The 24,816-nt window shown below is 34.1% G+C and overlaps 3 protein-coding genes across 4 annotated transcripts; all 3 read left to right on the forward strand.

The window, feature by feature from the left end:
* Positions 1 to 3,700: 3,700 nt before the first annotated feature.
* Positions 3,701 to 7,085, forward strand: LOC104227725 (putative pectinesterase 11). Of its 2 annotated transcripts, none has more exons than XM_009780030.2 (5): positions 3,701 to 4,044; positions 4,501 to 4,944; positions 5,612 to 5,800; positions 6,064 to 6,299; positions 6,662 to 7,085. In XM_009780030.2, the coding sequence occupies exons 2-5, from the start codon at positions 4,558 to 4,560 to the stop codon at positions 6,876 to 6,878; spliced, it is 1,029 nt and encodes a 342-aa protein (XP_009778332.1). In that variant the 5' UTR covers positions 3,701 to 4,044; positions 4,501 to 4,557; the 3' UTR covers positions 6,879 to 7,085. The 2 variants fall into 2 exon arrangements, with proteins under 2 accessions (XP_009778332.1, XP_009778331.1); XM_009780029.2 differs by lacking the exon at positions 3,701 to 4,044 and adding an exon at positions 4,051 to 4,193.
* A 1,451-nt stretch (positions 7,086 to 8,536) lies between these two features.
* LOC104227726 (uncharacterized) lies at positions 8,537 to 8,842 on the forward strand. Its single transcript, XM_009780031.1, has one exon. The coding sequence runs from the start codon at positions 8,537 to 8,539 to the stop codon at positions 8,840 to 8,842; it is 306 nt and encodes a 101-aa protein (XP_009778333.1).
* Positions 8,843 to 14,589: 5,747 nt separating this feature from the next.
* LOC104227724 (uncharacterized) lies at positions 14,590 to 17,916 on the forward strand. The gene is made up of 4 exons (XM_009780028.2): positions 14,590 to 14,844; positions 15,258 to 15,382; positions 15,490 to 15,605; positions 17,536 to 17,916. The coding sequence occupies exons 1-4, from the start codon at positions 14,793 to 14,795 to the stop codon at positions 17,681 to 17,683; spliced, it is 441 nt and encodes a 146-aa protein (XP_009778330.1). The 5' UTR covers positions 14,590 to 14,792; the 3' UTR covers positions 17,684 to 17,916.
* The last annotated feature ends 6,900 nt before the right edge of the window (positions 17,917 to 24,816 follow it).

Consider the following 24,816-nt stretch of genomic DNA (forward strand, 5'->3'; position numbering starts at 1 on the left):
AAGCTTATAAGCTGGTCAAATTAGCTTATAAGTTCTTTTTGACTTATCTACGGGTTCGATAAATTAAAAATTGTTTATAAGCCAAAATAAGTCATAAAACATAAGTTGGTCATCTCAACTTATCAAGTTTCAGCTTATAAGCACTTTAGGGTTGACCAAATATTTTACTATTCTATCCCTAATATTATTTTATAATTCCTGAAATACACTTATTAAAATAATATTAATCTCGACCCTTTTCTTGACGTCATTCTTTCACCTTTTTCATGTCCTTTCTCCAAATTCAATAACTCTGCGGCCATCATCAAGAAAATATATTCGAGTTTTGAAGCTTTTCTATATCAAAAGCAAGTGAGAAAGGTGCTCAGTCATAAATCACTCTTCATTCATCTTCTTTAAATTTTTAAAATTTGCTTGCATTGTTTGCTACCTACCAAACTTTTGCATTGATGGGACTGCTCCTCCCTTAACTAGAGGTTTGGAATTTGAGCCCTGGGTATGGAAAAATCCTTGGTAGGGAGCGTTTCCCCCGAATGGAACCTTACGCGGCGCGAATACAAATATAGTCGGGCTCCAATACGGATACCGAACACCGAGTGAAAAACCAAAAAAAAAAATTGATGGCAACTCGTGATTATATTGCTCGAATATTTATGATAGTTGGATGAATTAATTTAATTACAACACACAAGCTTTCATTAATTGCATATTTATTTTATACAAATATTTTATGTACTTCTTAATTATATTTATTCATAAAATTTAGTCAAAATACTAATTATAATATTAAAGATTATGATTGTTTTTTAACTTATCATAAATTAATTTATATATAAGAAAATAATCTTATCTAATCAATTTTTTGTTAAAAGGATAATGAGACATAAATTATTTAATACTTAAACCAATTTTAATTTAAAATCTTGTAAAAATTATGTTCTTATTACGGTAAATAACTTTAAGGGCATTTAAGGTATTGTAATAGAAAAAATACTTATCGGTACTTTTTCGTCAAATACTTCAGCTGCTTAGTATCAGTTTTAGCACTTTGATCCAAATACGTAATTACTTATTTAGTAAATCAGCTTCAGCATTTAAAAGTGTTTTTAAGCACTTAATGTTTATCAGCTGCTTTAGTCAACTAAGCCAAATGGAAGTATCATTGGGTTTTTCGTATATTTACTTTTTCATATTCTGATTCTCATCGAATAAAATTCTGGCTACTGCTTATTTATACGAGAAGCATTCAACTACCTGAAGCCTTAGACCGTTAGACGTTACCATCTCTGTACACTGTCTTAGTAAACTACTAGCAAATGTAGTCTTTTGTTAGGTGAAAAATTAAGAAAGTTTGTGACTCGTGATCGTGACAAATCAATAATAGTCAATGTAGTTAGACTGTTGAAGTTAGATAACCTATTGCGAGAAAAGAAGAAAAAGATATAACCTATTGTTTCGTTTATATATTTGATGTCATTTTCTTCCAAATTATATATAGAAATGCATGAGTTTTAATAATGTGCACTGTATACGAGTGAAATCAGAAATAATGCCTACCCGATTTCCCGATGAGGAAGACGGAAGAAGGGTACGGACATACGTTGAAATCGAGGATGTGAGCCTTTTATGTCAAGACCTATAACAGGTGAGCGATGTGTTCATTATCAGACGTGATGAAGCAACACTTCCTGTACCCAAAGCGAGCTCTAAGACCTCGAAAAATATGGCAAACGGCTGCGCACGACTAATAGATGGTTGTGATATCCTTGCCCCACCGGATATCACGGTGCAGATCTAGCCCGATATCGGTTACGGATCAGCAATATTAACGAAAATGGAGGATTTTTTCCCTTTTAGAATTGTACTAGGGATAAAACTCTCTTATTATATAAAGAGGAAGTTTTTTCTTTAACAGAACACATTGTAACACGCGAACCAAGTCAATATAAATTCATTTTTTCTGCTTTTTAGCTATTGCAAAGTTCTTACTTTATTGTTGCTCTTCATTCATAGTAATGGTTTCGAACCAAGGAACCGATCGAGGGCAAAACTACAGTTTAACCTAGGTTCGAGCCCAATCGTAACATCACAATTGGTTTGATTATTCATTTTATTTTTAACTCATTTATCTAATATTTTTAATTATTTGTGTTGAATCAATCCATGTATCCTTAAATTAAACCGTATACAAATTTAATTGTTATTCGTTTTAAGGATAAACACGCACCCTATGGCCCCTTCATACCAAATTCTGGTGCCACAACGGAATTATCACAGATTTTAAGACAACGAATGAAGATAAAATGGTTGATGACCAAATCTTGAACTCTTATCTATGATCAGAATGTATAACAACGAAGGAAAATATAAATGGTTGATGACCAAATCTTGAACTCCGTTCCATGAAGAATTTGACAGCATTAATTATACAAATCAAACACATACTAGATATGTTAATGATGCAACTGCAAAAATTTTAATATTATTGGAAGTTTGATAAGGTTACTTGGGCTAATATCACTAATTCCGTGCTAATATTGGTATGGAAGTTATGTAAGAACATAACACTCGCAACTTCCTTTAAGACTGAGCTGCTATCGGCGCTCCGTCTACAAATAGATAAAATTTCAGTCTAGTCTATATAAAGTTTTGAAAAAAGAAGAAGCAATAATTACTTTCTTGTTCGGAGGATGTTATTGCTCCTTTATTTTTATTTTCTTTATTATTTGCTAGTAGTAATGTATTACTAGTATTTAATTTACATGGACTTTTTATTTACATTATAGAAAAAGAAGGAGAAGGTATTTGCCTTCTACACTTAATTCATAAATGCTAAAGAGAATTTCTTTTTTTGCCTGAGTTAATAACCCTTGGTTGCCTTAAGATAATTTAAAAGAAATATGGTAAGGATTACTAGAAAAAATTATGCATGTAGAGCTTGAGCAAGACACAAAGGGTTATCCACTAATTATCTGCTAATGACGTTGGCCAACTAAAACTAGAAAATATATGAATTTTAATTAATATCCACGGAATTGAAAACATTTAGGTCGACCATCATTGGTTACCAAACGTATAATAAAACATTTTAATAATATTTCGTTAATTACAACTTTTAACTAATAGAATCTGATACAACCATAATATAACTACCGATACCTATTTGTACATTAAGCACTTGAATTAATTAATCATTATATTCCACCCTCTTTTTTTTTTTTTTTTTGCATTTACTTAATTATTGTAGAAGTGATCACGCGATTGATAGAATTGAACTCATCGCCTTAAGTAGAAATACTTGATTGTCTCTTTTGAGACTATTTGGACAAAATATAAAATTGACCGATCGATCGAAATTAATTGTGTTCCTTAGTCAAAATATATATTATATAATAGGTATATTTTATGTATATAATACACATATATAATAAAATATATTTTGTCGGATATTATTTTTTGGAGTGACTAAGAATATACATTACGCCTAATTATTTCCTTTTTGATGCATCTAAAAGTTGACTTGGTTATAAGTCATTTCGACCAGTCAAACATTATTTTTTCTCGTCAAGCTCGTCAGTTACATAACTAATCCTAATAACAAATTTTTCACATACCAAAAAAGGGCAAAAGGGAAGGTTATTCTCCATTATATATAGAAGTTGTTTAGCACGTATACTTCAAAAAACTGCCAATAATTTTAGGCTATTCAAATTCTTAACCATAACGGCGCCAAATTTCTACGTGCAAAGTAACCGAATATTACACTCCTTTTTTCCCGCCTACTTCTCCTTATTGTCAACTTCCCCCCACCTTAATCAAACTGCTATACATTCTCTTTTTTCCTTTCTTTTTCTTTTTGATTTGAAAGTTGAAGCTAAATATAGTAGCTATATACTGCAAACTAATTGAGGTTATTTATTTGGTTTTGTCTTTCTTTGACTATTGGAGAAAGACCTGAATATTGAAGTTTGAAGTGCTTTATTCACAAGAAAACTTGTTGAAATTTGATCAACTGGCCATTGCTCAATTCTATATATAAGGGAGGTAATTATTCAATTTTTCTTAAGCTGCATTTCTTAAATTCAGAGATTCTTTTTCCTAAAAAAGCTAAGTTTGTGATCATAATTTTGAGCTTCTGGGACGGGGCGGAGCTAAGTGCAGAGGCGGACCTATTATCAAGTGAGGGGTCACAGGTACCCTGAAAGTTCGGCAAATTTTTTATGAATACATGTATATAGTTTTAGAAAATACTGATATATTAGTGGTAACAGTCTGTATACAAAGCAGATTTTGGTTGAAAACAAAAGTGTATCCCAACATTCAAATTCTGGGTCCGCCTCTAGCTAGGTGTACTTAGTTCAGCTGAATTTCCTTCGTTAGAAAATTACAGAAAAACTAAATTTTTCTGCACACATATATATTGTTGAATCTCGTTTACTTAAAGGAAAGATTCTAGTGTAACGGCAAGGTAACTCAATCAATATTATTTTTGAATTGTAGGTGTAGCATTCTTGAATCCCCTCGTTAGAATTTCTGACTCCGTCACGGCTTTTGACTATGGCTTTTCACGGGTACACTGCGATGGTGGTTGTTATATTAGCTATGAGCTATTTACTGATTTGTTCTGAAGCTGACTCAAATACTCAATTATCAACTGCAATTTTGATAAAAGTGGATCAATCTGGAAATGGAGATTTCAAGAAAATACAAGATGCAATTGACGCAGTACCTTCACATAATTCGCAACATATATTTATTTCGGTTAAGCCTGGGATTTACAGAGAAAAAATTGTTGTTCCTGCGGATAAGCCGTTTATAACAATCAGTGGTAGAAAACCAGTAAACAATACTATAATTACAGGGAATGATTTTGGAGATATATTTGAATCCTCTACTTTCACCGTTTTTGCCTCTGATTTCGTGGCTCGCCACCTTACAATTCAGGTATGTAATTGCATGCATAATATTTCGTTTTTTTTATTTATTTTCTGGGGCTTTTTTCCAAAAAAATTGGATCTTTTAATATGTTATATTATTTATTCACATGTTTACAACTTTGAGTTTAAAGTAATATACACTGACGGCTCATCGAGTAAAATTACTTGTAAGATAATAACACCTTATTATTATAAGGTAGGGGTAAGGTCTGCGTACACACTATCCTTCCCAGACTCTACTTGTAAGATTACACTAGGTATGTTGTTGTTATCGTTGTAGTATAATGACACGTCATTATGTAACAAACGGATAACTCTAAAAGCAAAGTTAATAACCTGCTATAACAAGTAATAGCATAAAACATTTTTCAGCTTTAGTGTATATAACTTAAATCCTATTTTTAATTAGTGATGCCAGTTGAAACAGCAACATGGTTATATTCGCTTATTATGCATGCGACAAATTAATATTCCATTAGACCTTAACTTCGGATCTAATTAAACAAGTTAAATATTATGGTAGGCAGTTTACATCACTCCTCTATGAGTGCGGCCCTTTATCGAATACTGTGTAAATGCAGAATGTTTTGTTCACTCGACTGGCCTATTTTTAAACATTGAAAATGTAGTATTAGCTTTTTGATTAAGTGAAATTTATTTTGTTGCTGTTACAGAACACATATGGAACAGGAGCTAAAGCAGTAGCATTGAGGGTAGAAGGAGATAGAGTTGGCTTCGTGGGTTGTAGAATTAAGTCACATCAGGACACATTACTTGATGATGTTGGGAGGCATTACTACAAAAACTGTTATATAGAAGGGGACACTGACTTCATATGTGGAAATGGCGCTTCTCTCTTTGAGGTAAAAATAATTAGTTTTTAAGTAATCTATTTGTATAAATATGAAGGGTAGCCTTGGAGCAACTTTAAAGTTGTCTCTTCGTGATTACCACCGTCCTTGCATCAGGTTAGACTGCCTATATCACACCCCTTGCCCTGGGGTGCGGTCCTTCCCGGGACCTTGCATGAATGCGAGATATTTCATATATTGCCCTTTTGATTGTATAAATATTTTTTTACTGTTGGTTTTTTTTCTTTCTTTTCATTATTTCCTATTTTGTGCAGAAATGCCATTTGCATTCACTTTCAGAAGGAAATGGGGCTATAACAGCACAACATAGACAATCATCTCAGGAAAATACAGGTTTCACCTTTGTTGGATGCAAGATTACTGGAGTGAAGAGTGCAATTCTTGGTAGACCATGGGGTCCCTATGCCAGAGTAGTTTTTGCCCAAACTTATATGTCAAGCGTCATTCTCCCCTACGGTTGGGAAGATTGGAATGTCCCCTCCCGACAAAGGTACGCCAATTTAACTTATAAATACTGACAACATAATGAACTTTTCCGCTATCAATGTATCTTAATTTGTTATAAATTCCAATCCTTTTAAGTGAAGAGAAGTCTTGGGACAATAATAATGTTATCTTTGTGTGACCTATAAGTCACGAGTTCGAGTCGTGGAAGCAGTCACTAATGCTTGCATTAGCATAGGCTGTTTGCATTATACTCCTTGGGGTGCGGCACTTCTCCAAATCTTCGTCATGATGCCTTGTGCATCTTTTTAAAGTGATTTCATAGTGTAAAGTTTCTTTCACACTACTAGTATATAAAAATTAAACTCATTAAACATTGAACTTGGTTTTGTTATTTCTTGGAAACAGGACATCATATTTTGCAGAGTACAAGTGTTATGGGCCAGGTGCAAGTTCAGATAAGAGGGTAAACTGGTTACGGACTTTGTCTAGTGAAGATGCTGTGCCTTACTTGAAGGAGAGCATTATGGGCCCAAAAAGTTGGATTAGGTCTAAGCCCACACATTTGATACCTTTATCTAAAGCAATCTCCACCAGTTTCAACAAAAAGAGAAGCAGCCCATGAAACTTTAATTTATTAGTCTGATATTTTACTTAATGTTGATTCATCGTGTAATTTGTGATTATTATTTTTTCTTGAATTAGTCTGGTAGTTCAAAAATGTTTTGAACCCTCTACAAATATGATCTGTGTCTTGGATTTATTATGTAGAGAGAGTGCCCTATTTATTAAAAGAATGTGAGCAAAGTCTTGTCCTTAAACAAAATATTAATTACCTGTCAACTTTTAATCTTTTATCTTTCTTCTAACGTAACGTATTAGTTGAGGATTGGTATAACATATTAGACGAAATTACTAGACGCATGAAATATTCTTAAAATTAAAGGTTTCTCGAATTTTTTTAAAGATATTTTTAAGAAACGACTTTTCTTCAGTGTAGATACATATTAAATGATATTCTCAAATTAAATTAACGGAATGTCTTTTTTAAGCATACACGAAAAATGCTATTTTTGACATATAAAATTGGGAGAAGTGGAAGACAGGCGTGCTTGAGATAAGATCTATAATTGACCTCTAAAAGTAAGAAAGCAAACTTTGATGTTGATAATGTTGTTTTATGAGATATTTGGCAGATGATATATCTGGTTTCATGAGATAACAAGCAGGACGGAGTTAGCATGCGGGATACGGGTTCAAGCAAACCTAATAATTTTGTTTCAAATTTTATATTTGTCTTACTTTTTGTTGTGCCATTATCAATTACGGATAACCCCGGTTCGGCTGCCTCTGAGAATCTCTCAACGTCTTTTTTTTAAACGGAATTATTTCACAAAAACTTGCCAGAATAATTGTACAATTATCAATTTAGAACTCAGTAACTTAATGAACTATAATCCCGAATCTATTAACTTCAAATTCTAAATCTACGTCTATTAACAAGGGTGTCAATTTTTACTATTTGGGTGAAAAAGAAATAACAAAAACATAAATAATGTAATGACAACATCTGCAAAAGCTCAGTGCCTTTAACATGTCGCAACTCTAGTTTGCTCGGATGGAGAGTGATCTGACGATTCAGAAACAAAGAGAGAAATTAATTTGACTTTCCAATTCTGTAGAAATTAAACTTGGATAAGATTGGCCCTTTGACTTTGTTCATGAAGATATTCACGGTGTTTGAATATGGTTTTAGTTTAATTTTGGAAAAAAAATGGGTTTAGTTCGTGTTTAAGAAGCATCTTTGAAATGAATTTTTTTTTTAAAGGCAGAATAGTCTAAATGGCACATGTACTCGCCCATTTTGTCATGCCGGTCCCCAAACTTAGATATTTGCCAATTAAACACTTATACTCATTCAAAACGTGAATAATAAACGCTTGTCCAACGTGACTTATCCTATGTGGCTTCAGTGTGTGATTCACACGCATGTAAGGGGCGTGAAGACAGTTAAAAAAGCCCTAGCAGTAATAATTTAGCTTATTTAACAGCCATCTTCTTCTTTCTACCTTATTCTCCATTGTTGAACATTATGGAAGCTAAATTTAGCAAATCTGATGCCTTCTTTTTTCTTTGTTAGCTTCAACAGTGAAAAATAGAATTTTATTTTCATGTGATTCTTTGTTACCCATCAATTTTTGCCATCTCCTTTTGTTTTGAAAGTCGATTTTTTTCTGCTTCCCCTGCAACAAATAAGCTAATGCCGCCTCTTCTCCTTCAATAATGAGGAAGGAACCTTTGTGTTATTGTGGAGTTGCTGCAGATCTTAAAATGTCACGAACACCCACCAATCCTGGAAGGAGGATCCTGGGCTGCCGAAGATATGAGATTGGTGAAGGTTGTGGCTTTTTCAGATGGGTTGATCCTGCGATTGAGGAAGAACACTACAAGACTCTTCTTGTGGCTCTTATTAATAAGAGTGATCGATGCCATTGTCAAAGAAGACAAGGAAGGCCGAAGTTCAGAATTGCTGCTATTATAATTGTAGTTGTAGTTGTTCTAATGTTAGCTATTATGTTATTTGTTTAGGATTGATAGTGCACTTTCTTATTTCCTGGGTTTAGGCTACATATTTTGTGTTGATGTAAAATTTTGTTCATGGAATATATTGACAAAGGCTCCATTACAACAACAAGTACTAATATAATGGCATGTGTTATAGGCAGTTAATAAAACATTCAAAATAAGGGAGTTGGTTTACAAAATATTGCTAACGATAGGAAGTCAACAAAAACATACATAATGAAGTAGCTTTACAAAATATTGTCTACCACAGTCAACAAAAACATACATATGTAAATATCAGTTGAGCACTTCAATTAATATATGTTGTGGCTTGACTGCTTGGTGTGGATTGTGTAACTGGTGTGGCTTGAGTGGTTGTAGCAGACTTTGCCCTTCTGTAACTCTGTTCTTGCAGCTGCCTTTGTGTAACTGCCGCGCGGCCCTTCCACTTTAGTTCAGGTGGTTTGAACCTAAGTTCAATGTTGGTAGGAGCAGAACTTATGAGTGTAAAAGGATTGTGTACCACTCTGTCAATTGTTCCAGACTGCACAAAAATAACAGGTTGTGAGTAAGGGATTATGTAGTAAACCATTGTGTAATTGAGTGGAAATATTTACCCTATGTATAATAGTGCCACTTGAATCAAATAGCACACCATATCCTGTTGCCTTTGGTCTCTTAGACCCTGCATTTGCACCACCTCTTCTAGGCTCATTGGTCTTCCTTTTTGGGCCTCCTACAACATTAGTTGATTGTTGTGTGCTTGGATCAATGATTGGTGGAGTGAAGATAACACTTTCCATAGTTGAAGATGTTGATGTTGATGATCCGGTTGCTGGTACTGATGCACTTCCAGTTGTTGCTGATGATCCAACTGCTGGTACTGATGCACTTCCAGCTACTGCTAATGTTGCAGTTCCACTTTCAGCAGTTTCACCTATAACTGAACTAGTTCCGGCCCTTCCCCCTTGGTTTCTCTGCATATACATAACAAAACTATCACTAGTAATTGAATTCTTTCAATATTAGTAACAAAACAAACATTAATACTTACTGCTGATGGGCATCCTTTCTTGTTATATCCTAGAGTCTTGCACAAAGAACATCTCATTTGTCTCTCTATCCTTGTACCCTTCCCAAACTTCTTCTTTGGTTCATCAGCAGCTTTTCTCCTTTCTTTCTTTGGCCTTCCTGGCATTGCAGTTATAACAGGTGGCTCAATAGCTGGCAGTGTGCTTTTTGGCCACAAATTCATACTAGTTAAAGGTTGAATGAATCTGTTATATGCCTTAAGGTAGGTATCATTTCTATACCAATGGTCAACATATGGCTCAACCTCATAGTTCTTATAATGCATTGTTGTAATTGCATGTGCACATGGAATTCCTTTGAGTTGCCATGATCTACAAGTACAGGTACATGTCCTAAAGTCAACAACATGTTTATATGGCCCATCCTGGATCTCATACCCTATTTTACCATTAAATTTGACTTCACATTTGGCTGCCATTTGAGCATTCTCTCCAAGTATTTCCATAGCCATGGGTGATATCTCACCTACCCATTTTTCAGAAAACTCTCTCATGCTATTCATCCTCTCCATACACTTGATTCTAATTTCCTCTAACAAAGTAATGATAGACTTGTGTCTAGCTGTCAATATCCAACTATTGAATATCTCACACATGTTGCTCCACTACATCACACTTACTATGTTCTTTGAAGTATGCCCTACACCATATTTCCTTGTTGTATTTCAGTAAGTCTTGAACAATATCTCCCCCCAGCTGGTCCATTTCATCCAACTTCTTGCTAAAGTAAACTTCAAATGTAGCTCTTGCACACTGCCAGAATTTTTTCCTTCTTTCCTCACCAGGCCGAGTTTGCTTCCAATTAGCCCAGATATGTCTAGCACACCATCTCATCTCAGCATTTGTCAATAACTGAGTTATTGCTAGATGGAGACCCTACAATCATAAAAACTATATTGTTATAACTTAAACATAAATGAAAACAATTACACTTTAAAGAAAGAGTATTAGAAACTATACCTTCTACATATCAGACATGACTGTCAGCCCTTCTCTTTTAGTTTCTGTCAAGTTTAGATCATGCTTGAGACATCTGATAAACCAAGACCGTGTATCCTTTAATTTCTTTTCAACTACTGCCCAAGCCACAGGGAACATTTGATTATTTCCATCCTTGGAAATGCAGGAAAGCAGTTCACCTTTACATGTCCTATTTAGGAATGCACCATCAAAGCCAATTATGTTTTTGCACCCTTCTAACCATCCAGTTTTTAATGCTTCAAGACAGACATAAATGCTCATAAACACCTCTTTGCTAGGAATTGAATCCTTAGATGTCCTTATCACTACAATAGTGTCAGGATTAGTAGACTTTAGCATTTCTGCATAATCATGAAGCCTAGCAAATTCTTTCTTGTAATCACCCATATTCTCCTTCATAACTATCATTTTTGCTCTTCTACAGGAAGTTTTACTCACATACAAGCCATATGATTTCCTAAGTAAGGCTTGAATCTGATGAAGCTTAATTTGGGGCTCACTAATTATTTTGTCTTTGAATTTTTTTGCAATCCATGGTGGGTTACACATCTTGTTCCTTATTTTCTTGTAGAATTTATGGACAGTGTAGTATGTAATCACCCTAAAATTACTAACGTTGCCTTCTATGCTACCAAGGATATGCCATAGACAGCCTTTCTTTGTGCATTTTGCCCTAACCCTTTCCTTTTCATTAGGTTTCAACTTAAGATTCACACCTTTTTGAATAGAATATGTCTGCAATGCGTCTCTAAACTATACAACATTCTCAAATATCATATACAATTCAAAAAATATTTTTTTGCAAGTTGTGTCATAGTAGACTTTCTTACTTGGATTCCTAGCTGGTGCATCCCTTACTTCATCAGTAACAAGTTCTCTTTCATCATTAATACACTCACTACCTGGAACTGAGCTATCAAAATACTAGTCATCCCCTCCTAGTTTCCCTTCATATTTTCCCTTTTTGTTCTTATGCATATCTTCAAAACCAGCATTTATACCAACTGGACCAGATGGTATCTCAACTACATTTACTTGGTCATTCTTCTTTTTGTTGAGTTTAGACTGTCTAATTTCAGCTAAATCATCTTCCATATCACTACACTCTTCAATATTCTCATCTATATCAAACAGTGAGTCCGACCCTTTAGAATCATCAAGGTCCTCATCAAAATCAGATTCTGATGTTTGAAGGTGATATGATGAGAAGTTATTACCTTCACATTCATCTAATTCTTCTATATCTTCATTTATATCTGCCCCTTTACCCTTATCTTTGTCATTTTCAGTCCTATTTATATCATAGTTGGGAGTGACACATCAGCCCTAGCATTTAACCCACTGTCATGCCCATCTGTTTGTATAGTGTGGTCTAGTTCAGTTATGTCCTCAATAAGAATAGACTCACCAATTTTATGGACAATACAAACATCAACAAAGTCACCACCTTTCAATGTATTAAGAAACTTTAACATATCAGCATCTGTTTTTAAAATGTAATAGTCACCCCTTTTGTTAACTTTGCATCCAAACAAATCAACTTCTAAAAATCCTAAGTCACTAGCAAACTTGTGAAACAACATAATATGTAGCTCATCAACATCAATTGTAGCTAATTGAGGACAAGTTAGTCCATTTGCATACCTTAGGTCAGGGTCGGATACAAAATTATCACTGTGGTGGATTTGTAGGTTAACTAGGGTTGAAGACATTTTCTTTTCATACCTGCAAAGTAACAAAAAAAAACAGTGTTATCAATGACTATTTGTTATCAAAAGTTGCACCTTTACACAACTCCATAAACAAACCAACAAAAAAGACAGATTTTTAAAGTAAAAAAGCTTCCAAGATTCCTTTTTCGTTCCCACAATGCCTTATAATATTCAGAAATACTGTGGTGGACCACTAACAAGAAGGAGACCCAACAAACATCACAAAAAAGGGCATAAACATAGGATGAAATTCTGCTTGACAACAAAAACCCAAAACACTAAACAGAATAACCAAATATGTCATTACATGCATGACACTACATTAAAATGGGCTTTCACTCTAACATGTAGCAAAACACAACAAAAGCCCTATATATTAAGGGATATTAAACAACAATTACGACCTAACCAACATTCCCCTAAAAAATCCTAAACAGAGCAAAAGCCCCATAAATAGAGGGAAATGTAGAACAATAAAGACAAAATATGAAGAACAAATGAAGAAACTTACCCCACAAACTTCGATAACAACTGTACAGATGAAAATCCCGGCAACAACGACGGAGAAGAGAGGAGAGACTCACTGTTTTTCGATACTATCTAAGCCCTAAGTACGTGGATAATTGTAAAATGAGGGGAAAATGTGGGTTTGGGGGGGGGGGGGTAAATAATCCTTTGCCAATTTTTTATCCTATTTGGCCATCATATGTGACTTGGAGCCTACGTGGTTTTATTTTATTGATGTGGCGTCCTACGTGTAGGCGATTGTCATACACGCACTGGCAGCCTCCTTGGATAAGCGTTTATTATTCACGTTTTGAATGAGTATAAGTGTTCAATTGACAAATATCTAAGTTTGGGGACCAGCATGACAAAGTGGTATAAGTACAAGTATCATTTAGGTCATTCTGCCTTTTTTAAAACAAAAGCTTGATTTATTTTTGGTGACATAGCCCAAGATGATCATAATACGTATTGTTCACTTTCATCCAATAGATCTCACATATTGGTCTCTTGGGCAATGGTATTATCGAGCTAAAAGCGCGCATTATATATAATATTGTAATATATCTTATAAAACTTTATACTTTTTTGTTCCATTCTGATATGTGATTCACCTAAAATATTATATGTATCTCTTTTTTCATAAGCTTACGAGTGTAAAAATCAGTCGATCTGTCTTTTGACCCTCTCTTGTTAGCCCGCTCTCGGTCATGAGCATCATTAATATATCACGGGAGAAATTAAAAGATTATCAAATTTACAAGTGGTAATTGAAAAATAGTCACAATTTTAAAAGTAATCGAAATTTAGTCACTTTCATGTAAAAGATAAATATAAACAAAAATATTATTCAAAATCTGAAAATATTCCAGCATACTATGCTAGAGTTCGAATTTTTTATATGTGAACTTCCACATAACATGCTGGAGTTCCAATATAATATGTTGAAAGTCCATACACAGGTGCTCCAATCTCCAGTATATTATGTTGAAACTTTTCTTGCGCTGGAGTTCCAACATAATATGCTGGAAGTTCATACACAAGTGCTCCATTCTATAGTATATTATGCTGGAACTTTCTGTGTACCGGTGCTTCTACATAATATGCTGAAAGTTCACATACAATTGTACTCCAATCTGCGGTATATTATATTGAAATTTTCCATATTGCAACAAAATAATATCTATTTTTTATTAACTTTACAAATGCTCACTATTTTTCAATCCTCCTTTTTTCCCCTAAAAGAATCAAACGGGCCCAAAAGGATAAGAATTGATGTTGCATTATATTATCTGACGTGACAACATAGTGGACATACCATAATGGATAGAAGATATTTTCATTTCTTTATATTTTATCATCATCACTAAGCTATTGTCACCTTGCATGAATATCTATGGGCGGCTAAAATATTCCAGGCACTATTAACACTTAATTTACTACTATAAAGAAACCATATGGCCAAGTCCCTGGTTTAACACATAATCTAATTCTAAACCAATAATCAAATAATATTTTTTTGTTTTGTTAGAGATAAGATTAGCAACTTAAGGTAGGCCCCACCATAAACCTATGACAGTGTGCTTCTTGCTCTATAAATAGAGTGAGTTTTTCAATAGGTTTTACATACAACTTGAGTGAATTGTCTATAATTTGTTTAATTAAGAAATTAGCAAGCAAACAGATATGGGTTCTCTTATGGCAGGTTGGGATTCTCCTGTTTCTGATCCTCAAGCTAGTAAGTCCCTTTATTTCCTTAACTGAAAAATTAGCCCCTTTTTTACTTCATTTTTGTTTGCTTTATAAATGTTACTATATGTTTAGGAGTACTCTATGTTTAGTATAGTCGGATCCAGCATTTAAATTTAATGAATTCAATTTGTAAAAATTAGAACATTGAACTTATTGTAGTTAAAAATTATGGATTCAAATTTAATACTTGTTGAAGTTTTAATAAGTTTTTAAGTATAGATCCATACTCCATGTCCAAAGCTATGGGTTTAGTTGAATTCGTAACTGGAAAGTTATATCTGTCATGCATGATGATATGAGTTGAGCTTAAAGAAAGAAATTTTGATTCATATAGCTAATTTTAAATTATTTGGGACTAAGCCGTAGTTATTGATTATTTTCTTTGTTGGATTATTCTAGTGAAATATCGGAAAAATAAGTCACTAACAAAGGAAGAGATTGAAGCATATTGGAGATCCAAGAAACAAATAGAAGAAGAGCATCAGAGATATATTTCTATGCTATCACCTCAAAGCCAAAAACAGGTACTATATAGTAATTAATGTGATATTCACTTTAATTACAAAAAAACATAGTAATATAGTCTTTTTAGAAATTAATATCTACTTTTGGCTGTTTTAATTGGAGACAGGCAAATATTATATTTGAGGAGGCAGCTAAATTGGAGCAGGAAAGATCAAACTCAGGGGAGTTTATTGATCTGGAAAGTGAAGATAGTTTGGATAAACTAATCAAGAAAAATGGATGGTAATTAACTTTTTCTTGTTCTTTATCGGTGATTAAAAGATCACAATTTAAACAGTAATATTGCACGTTTAGATCTTATTAACCTTTCTAGCTTCTTTTAAATACGTAAAAAAAAAAAAAAAAGAGAGATATAAGTTCTATATGAACTGATGATATAAAAAAATTACATCGTCATATCACTTAGAATACATGAAAGGAGATAATAATGCTAAATAAAAATAAAATAAATTACATTGTGTCAAACCTTTTATTATCAAAGGAGATAATAATTCCAAATAATATCATCACAAGTTGAAAGTCATAACCTTTTATCCTGTTACTTTTGCACTCGTTTTAGTTACATAAAAAAAGTAATCTTTACCCAAATAGCCGATTAAATTAATTGTTTATTTTTAGTTAGTATATATAAATTATTTTATAATATATATATATATATATATATATATATATATATATATTATATTCATCAATTCTAAGTTTAAGCGTTTTGAGTAGGCGGCTATTTAAGTTTATTTTTATAAAAAAAAATGTACATGATGTGTTTAAATTCTATTCATTAACGGGCTAAATTATATGTTTATGACATCTAATTATAAGTAGATCTGTACAATAAATGTTAATTAATAATTTATCTATACTATATTAAAAGCACGAAGGTCCTTAGCGAAATGTCGTTCGCCCTTTTTTACCCTTTAAAATATAGAGTTCACATTAGATAAAATAGTAATTTAAGTATTTCATTAATATTTAAAAATAATCATTTAATTAATTATCCTATAATTTAGGAATAGCTATTTAATTATTCTCCTATTATTAACCGTCTAGGAAAGGTAATAAATTTTTGCCTAAATTTTTTCCTATTCGTTCTACTCCCTACGTATGTTGGAGTAGTTTATAGCTTTAAGGTTTTGGAGACCTTTTTTGTAGTTAAAAATTCTGCCTAGCCTAAATTTTCGCCCCTATGTTGGAGTATTGAATGCGTTTATTTTGTAGTTAATATCTTTTAGGTTTAGGAGATCTTTTTGGTTAAATTTTTTTGCATTAAATCACACACAATTTTCTTTTTGGTTAGGAGACTTTATTATTTGGTAAAATTCACGTTATGTACGTTGCGTGTGCACCTAATCTCAATATGTAAGTATACTTACTAAAAGTTATATTCGAGTATAAAATAAAAACTTTAAATTTTTGAAATTGATGTATATCCAAATTCTATATATTCAACTTTTCAGTTTTAGCAAGAACACATAACTTTTAAAGATCTAAGAGCATTTCTAAAAAAATTGAAAAGTTATTTTCAAGTTCATTTTAATAGACAGAATGCAATATTTTTTCTTTCTTGCGAGCAAAATACATGTTGTTATATTTTTTTAATCAATATATATATATATATATATAAAAGCACAAAGCCGCATAGCGAAATATTAATAAATCTTTTTACCCTTAAAAATAAATTTCAAATAGGATAACATTGGCATTTAATCATTTATCGTAATAATTATAATTTGAAATCAATTATAATATTATGATAAAATTATTAACCTAATTGTCCATTTTTATTGATTACTACATAACGAATCATAATATACATGGTTATTAAGACAAGCAATATTCATAAGATATTCTAATTTCAAATTACTAATAAATTCTTTTGTAACGTTAACTTAATTTGTTACTTAATTAAATATTATTAGAAAAGATCATGAATAAATGAATAAAATTCTTTATATGTGTATTAATTTCATGATCAATATTTATCATTGAAATTCAAGAACTCAACTTTTACTTAATATTATTTTTGTGACTAAAACCATGTTTGAATGTAATTTATATATTTTAAAAAAATAATTCTCATCAATATCATTAATTAAACCTATTGATAATGCACAAAAATTCGCTTTGTCAATTTATAACTTCCATTAAATTGCAGGTGGATAAGTAGCAACTGGGCCCATTTGAATGAGCCACCAACGAGGACACCAGAAGGTGCAGCTTACAAATACGTGTCACAATTCCACGTTGCCAACATGGCTGCTGGATCTGATAATAAACCGGCCCAAACCGGAATCAACGCTTGATTGTTTGGCTTTAGACCGCTACTACTTTTCGTAGTTACTTTTTTTTTCTTTTTTTTCTGATGACAAGCTATTTTAATTTTGCTAATAGCTTGTAAAAGTTTGTGTCTGTATGTAGTTTCTGGAGTTGATTTTAAGGTGTTTGAGCTTGTTGTTTAGAAACATACAACTTTCGTGTCGTTGTAACATATTTTCGCGTGCTATATACAAAGTTTAATTGGGGATTTTGCATCTTATACGTTTTGTGATCATAATTGAATTTATACTTACTTTACAAAAGAAATTGCAGACTACCTATTTAACCAAAAAATGGGATTGCAGTCAAAACTCTAATTTAGAAGAACTCGGATTACTGATAATCAAAAGAATATATGAAAGAAAGTAATTTGGCTAGCAATAAGATAATCAGAAGAAAAGCAAGTAAATTGGTATATTCAGATAATATTTTGTGTGTTTATAATTGATCCGTTCTCTCCCTTTTATAGCTACTTTGAAGATATGTGTTTTGCCTTTGTCATAATAAGGTCATTATGGGCAATTAAATACATTAAATGTTGTGTTACATAATCATTGTATTTAATGCAGATTCTCTAACGTTTTTAGTATTTAAGGCTCATTAAGTACTGTATCTGTACTCCCATGAACTGTCAGATTCATTCCCCGATTCTCTAACGTTTTTAGTATTTAAGGCTCATTAAGTACTGTATCTGTACTCCCATGAACTGTCAGATTCATTCCCCTTGATTCTTGGATTTAGATAGATACGGGCGCCGAGTCTTTTGAATAACCGCTCGTGCATCTTCCTTTGCCTCTGCTCGTATCTATTCAACTCGTGCCTCTTTGCTAGTTGTAACTCTTTGACCAGTCTATGTGTCATGACACATTATCTTTATACCACTTTAATATGTAAACTCAATTTTTCCTAATACAGATAGTTCTCCCACTTGCCATTTATTCATCAATTGAATATTTGGGAAGTGGATTTCATTAAGACAAGAATTTTTGTCACCATTAATGCTATGACAGAATCAACGCTTTATTTGTTACTTCCATTTAATGCTCTTCACGCGTGGCACCCTTTTACTGGATCTGCAACTTTACAGAGCTTTTTAGGGCTTTTTCACAACTTCACTAATTGTCACACCTCCTTTTTACTCACACCCCGTAAAGGGTATAAATACAAGAGAGTTTTTCCAATTAAAGGACAATCGAAACGAGATTGTTTATTTATTAAAAATCAGAGTCGCCACTTGGGAGATGTAAGTCACCGGTTCACATCCCGAATCGAGGAAAGAATGACTCTGTATTAGTGTCTGCGAACACAGAAATCCGGGCAAGGAATTCTGTTAACCCGGGAGAAGGTGTTAGGCACTCCCGAGCTCCGTGGTTCTAGCACGGTCGCTTTGATTATACTTGGCTTGACTAAATTGTCTAATTACTGATTTCGGAACCTATGTGCTTTTACCTTTTATAGCGTTTTAATAAAGAAAAATTATCTCGAAATGAGTCACGCGTACGTGTACCCATCTGTTTGACGCGTCAAAAAATCATGTCACACGAACGTGTTCACAATTAATAACGCATTATTATTATTAAGAAAGTTTAGCCGAAGTTACGCGAACGTATACTCCGATTTATTTTTAAGGAAATCATAATCGTGTCACGCGAACGTATCCACGATTATAATAGTTTGATTAAACAACAAAAACTATAGTTCAGCCCATTTAATGCTCAAATCGGCATATCCATCACAACCCATTAACATGTGAATCAATCGGACCAAATAATTGAGGAATTAAAATTGATAAAATCGTTGAACAAGTATAAACACCTATTAAGACCAACATCAATCAAAATAGAAAGAACCAAAATGTCAAATAACCATCTAATGAAACGAAACAGAGGGAAAGAAACTTATGACTAAACTTGTATATATATCTTGCTCAATTACATGTGCCCTTTTTGATTTCAAAGGTTTTGAGCTTCAATTTAAACAAATGTTTTTAGCAAATTAATCCATGCCAGATTTCATTTTATAAACAGCAACAAGAAAGTATGATTATGAAACCAAAGAGAAATTTTAGCCAAAACACATGAGAATTTAAAGTCATGTAAATGAGATGAATCAAAATGGACCTTTCACTGTAGCCAAATGAAAACGCAACGGCAAGCTCCGATGAAAATTTGTACGAAAATCGTACCGTGACCGGCCCTCGATGAAACGACCTCGAGACTTCAACGACTGGCTCCGAGCAGATGTCACAAGCGAGTTCCAAAATGGACTCAAGCCAACGAAATTCCAGCAGCGAAATGAGGCTACGCAGCTCCAAAATCAATCTCAGAAACTGAAGTTTTTTTTTCAAATTTGCTTCGAGTCTCAACACCAAAAAATCCAATTGTCGAACGAATTTTATTGATGATCAAAGTCAACACGTACAAAATAGAAAAGGATCCAACGGACCTAAAAAACTGAATCTATGAGTTAGAGCTTCGACATCGAAGCCTCGCCGGAAACTTCGCTGGAAACACGAAAACACTCAACGACGGACCTTGCATCGGCACCTCGGATTCGCAGACGGACAGCTCGGACGAACCTATATCGAGACTACTGTTTCATCGACTTTTCGAACGCCACTCGTCACCTCCCTTTCACTCCTGCTGCTTTCGCTGTTGCTGCCCTCCCGTTGCAGCTATATGCGTGTGTGTTATAGATGGGAAGCTACTGGTGTGAAATCTTGGTTCTACTTGTCATGTTTGGAACTCGTTACTCCGACGAGCTGGAGGAGCTCGTTTTTCCCGACGAGTTTCAGGCAGCGATGGGTGGGGTTCGTTCCCTGCACAGTTTCTGCGTATTTTCTCCTCAGCCTTCTTCGTTCTTCTTCTTTATATATAGTTTAGGTTTTTCTTTTCTTTTTTTGGTAGGGTTTTTAGGTTAAGGGGTATGGGTCTAGGAATTGTGGGCTTGGAAATTGTGGGCTAGGTCCAAATTAGGCCTAAAAGCGGGTTGCTCGAGCCCAAGTTCTATCTCTTCCCCGCGAACAAGACTAAAAATACGATCTCAATTATTAATTAGTCCTACTAATTAAATAATTATTAAAATAAAACTAATCATTAAAACAAATTTATTTTTGGTATTTTCAAATATCATATTAAAATAAAAATACGATACCTTTTTTGTATATTTTTTGGATTAAAAATGACTACAAAACCTTAATGAACCTATTTTTGTAAATTTTGTTTTCTTGTAATAAAATAGAGTAAAAGAGTCAAAATTACTTAAAATATCTATATTATGCCTAAATTAAATATTTACGCTAATATATAAAAGAATCTTGCGGAGGGTCAAAAATCACATGTCTACACTAATCACGAAGCGTCAGTTCTCATTATGACCTTTCCATCAGTGCACATTTCCCTTTGACGGTTGCTTCGTAGCATAAATATAGTTTTCTTCTTTGTCTTTATTACATAAAGTTTTCAAAATATTCAGTTCTTGAATCTTTGTTTATTTCTTCCTCGTACTATCATGTCTTCATCAAACCCTAACCCTAGAAGGGTCCCCATAGTTGATAACTTCCCTGATGTCCCTAGTAGGAGCAGAAGAGGAGGTAGGCTTCGTAATTTAAGATCTTCATCCTTGCGTGGTTCTTCTCTTCCTTCGCCTAGTTCTGACCCTTCTTCTAGAACTAGAGGTTCTCTTTCACACAGATCTTCTTCTATAGGTAAGGAATCTTCTAAACCTCTTCGTGAACCTCTAGTAGATAAGATAGTTCCCGTGGAACTATCTTTCTATAACGACAGTGAATCTCTTAAAAATCAAGTATCTTCTTTAGATCACGCCGATATCTATCCCACTCAAATCACTGAAGGTTTGATTTCTTTAGCTCGTAGAGACTGCCATTAGAGTCATGACTTTCCTATCATTATTCCCAATCCGAATCAAAGAATTACCTCTTACCTAACCGGATTTTCCTTTATCTATACGTACCCTTTCACATTAGGATTCAAACCTGCTATTGATCCTGTTATTCTCGAGTTCCGTCGTTTTTTTGATGTTTGCTTAGGTCAAATTGGCCCAATAATATGGAGGGTTGTTGCCTGTTTGAGGCATTTGACCAACATAGCCAGTGTGCCTTTTACTTTCCCACATCTAATTCATCTTTACTCCTCTAGACTCTTTCGCAATAGTATTTTTACACTATTTGGCAGGAGCAAAAGAGTTCTAGTTAGCCCTGAAGATGACAAAGACCGTGGTTGGTATGCCAGGTTTATTGTTGCCCCCACTGTTGGTTTAATGGGTGATGAGAACGTTCCCTTCCCTGAGAAGTGGAATTTTGCACGTGAGTCTTCTAACTTTCTCGTACCTTCTTTTCCAGTTTTGTTGATTTTTCTAATTTTACTTTTCCTTTCTAACAACCATGAGAGTTGTGAAAGATGTTCCCAATTTCCGTGATTGGGTACGAAAACTGTTGAGTATTGCACCAGTGGATGGTAGATCTTGGAAGACCCTTTCCCAACATTTTGGTTGGAAAGTAAAAACTCATGGTAAGAGCTTTTATTTTATTTTACATATTCTTTTTTCCTGAACTTAACCCAATCCTTCTTTCTATTAGGATTTGATATTCGAGGAGTTACTGCTGAGGCAGTTGCGGCTTCTCGTATCTCTTTGAAAAGGGCTCAAGAAATAATTCTGGGCTCTTCATCGAAAAGAAAAGTCGTTGATGACCAAGATTCCGAAGAAGAGAAAGACAGGGGCTCTTTGGTAACAAGGCCACGGGCTCGTAGACGCATCATTTCTGATGATGAAGAAAAAGCACCCCCCCCCGCCATTCTATTCCTTTTACCGAGTCTGTTGAAGCCCCGGTTGTAATTTTTGATGATGACGTTGCTCCCGTTACTGATCATGATTCTGTTGAGCAACTTTTATCAGCGGGTTTGGTGGTGAAGGCTTAGGCCCAGTTCTAGATGAAGCACCACTGGCTTCTTTTTCTATACCCGTGTCTGTGACTCCTTCTTTGCCGATTTCAGCTATTTTCGTTCCTCCCCAGACTGTCTTTACTACTTCTATTGTTCCTCCTTCGACAATTCCTCCTCTAATCACCCCATGTGTTGAAGTTGGCTCCACAAGTAGGAGTGGCGCTATGAGGCAAGTGATTATTGAAGTCCCCGCTGAGGCAATCTTTTAAGGAAATCGGGTCAAGCAGATGTATGGCTAAAGCCCTTAATTGGACCAATTGAGAAAGCCAAACTAGAGAGCCATAGCTCCTTGACGTTGATGAATGACATTGTGCACGCTTCTTTAAAGGCATTCCCCTTCTCTTTTGTTTTTTAAAACTTTTACTTTGTAATTTTTCTATCTTTGGGGTTCTCATTTCCCTTCATTTCTCCCTTTTTAGGCCAATCTTATCGGCACGGAGATGATGAAAAAGGTTGCCCTCTCAGAGCAATTAGTGTGTGATTCTCAATTAGATGTATACAATTGGAAGGAATAGTATGAAAGCCTTCAGATTGATGTGGAATATTTAGAAGAAAGTAAGAGTACCTTGGAGCAGCAGGTTCGGGCCTTGACTACGGAGTTGGCAGTTGAAAAGGCTTCCTCAAGTCAAGCAGATAAAGAAAAAGCTCATCTTGAAACTTCTTTCTCAGAGCAGCTGTCAAAAGTTAGCGAAGAGATTAGAGAGTTAAAGGCTCTCTTGGGTGAGAAAGAAGCTTATGCTGGTGAGCTCGTGCAGAATTTGACTCAAGCACAAGAAGACCTCCGAGCTTCTTCTGATAAGGTTTGTGCCTTAGAAAGTTCCCATACCTCTCTTCAAGCTTCTTACACGTGTGCCTTGGCTGAAAATGAAAAGTTAAAGAATGAAATTGTTGACTGGGAAAGAGATTATGAAATCCTTGAGGATAAGTCTTCCATTGAAGTAAGTTGGGCGTTTTTGAATTCTCGTCGTGATACCCTGTTGAGGCTAGCCAAGAGACTTTTAACTTGGAATTTGAGTTAGCTAAAATCAATGAAACTATTGAGAAGGCTCAACAAACTCAAGATTTTCCTTCTCCCGTGACCGAAGCTTCCGTGAATGTTGAAGTTGATATGGGTATCCCAACTCCTTCAAGCCCAGTTGAGCCCGCTGCTGTAAACCAAGTTGAGCCCGCTGCTGTTGGTGCACCTACTTCAGTTCCTACATCTTCTTAGTGATAAGTTTAAGTCATTTGAATTTCTTTGTGTTGTTTTGTTTTTTGGAAAAATTGTGGTAAAACCCTTGGTCTCATTTAAGGGTTTGTTTTGGAAATTCAAGTCCATGGGCCTTTCATGGGGCAATTTGTATAAACAATTCGCAGTTTATGACTAAGTTCGTACTTAGTCTTAAACTTTTTAATATTAAGAAGTTTTCTTGAACTTCCGTTTAGTTTATTCTTGCCTTTATTTCTAAGGACTTATAGAATAATTTGAATTTTTATTCTTTAAAAATGTTTCTATTAACTTCATAAATATTTACATTAATCATGAATTTTATAAAAGAGGGCCCTTTTACATTCGACACTTAATGAACAAGACGTCTCAACTTCATAATGGTGTTAACATACGATAAAAGAAATAGGAATACACATGTTTCTTTGAAATAACTTTGACAAGTTTTTATTTGAACTTTGTCTAGTTTTGAATAACACTTTACACGTATTTGAATTACATCTATAACTTTCTCGTAACTGTTTTTCTTGTAACAGATTTAAAAAAGAAAATTAAACACGAGGTTTTTATCTATAACCCGCTTCAGTTAATAGCCTTTACCCTAACTATGGTAAGGTTTTTCTTTGGCCTTAGCTCGTGACTTTGCACTGCACTTGACTCATTTAATGAGTGAACTTTTTAGGGTTTGATCTTCTTTGCCTTTATTTATACACATGCCCGTGTATATTATGTAGTCCCCCAAGTGTTTGAGCGTTGAAGTATGAAGCCTCGAGCGCTTAATTGTTCCTTTTATTTGGTCCTTTCCCTGTAAAGGAAAAACATACGGGACTCGGAGGTACGATTATAAATGAAGACTACTTAACCCGTTTGAATTTCTATCAAAATAATTGTAACCCTAGGCCAGGGAGTTTAATTTATTCCACGTGCCTTACAGGTCGTGACTCATCATTTA

This window comes from Nicotiana sylvestris, chromosome 4 (genome assembly GCF_000393655.2).
Source record: "Nicotiana sylvestris chromosome 4, ASM39365v2, whole genome shotgun sequence".
Taxonomy (NCBI): domain Eukaryota; kingdom Viridiplantae; phylum Streptophyta; class Magnoliopsida; order Solanales; family Solanaceae; genus Nicotiana; species Nicotiana sylvestris.

Coding starts and splice junctions, on each gene's coding strand:
- LOC104227725 (XM_009780030.2), top strand. CDS start 4,558: ATGGCTTTTCACGGGTACACTGCGATGGTGGTTGTTATATTAGCTATG. Junction 4,945..5,611: donor CTCGCCACCTTACAATTCAG/GTATGTAATTGC, acceptor TTGCTGTTACAG/AACACATATGGAACAGGAGC. Junction 6,300..6,661: donor AATGTCCCCTCCCGACAAAG/GTACGCCAATTT, acceptor TCTTGGAAACAG/GACATCATATTTTGCAGAGT.
- LOC104227724 (XM_009780028.2), top strand. CDS start 14,793: ATGGGTTCTCTTATGGCAGGTTGGGATTCTCCTGTTTCTGATCCTCAA. Junction 14,845..15,257: donor TGTTTCTGATCCTCAAGCTA/GTAAGTCCCTTT, acceptor GGATTATTCTAG/TGAAATATCGGAAAAATAAG. Junction 15,383..15,489: donor CACCTCAAAGCCAAAAACAG/GTACTATATAGT, acceptor AATTGGAGACAG/GCAAATATTATATTTGAGGA.
- LOC104227726 (XM_009780031.1), top strand. CDS start 8,537: ATGAGGAAGGAACCTTTGTGTTATTGTGGAGTTGCTGCAGATCTTAAA.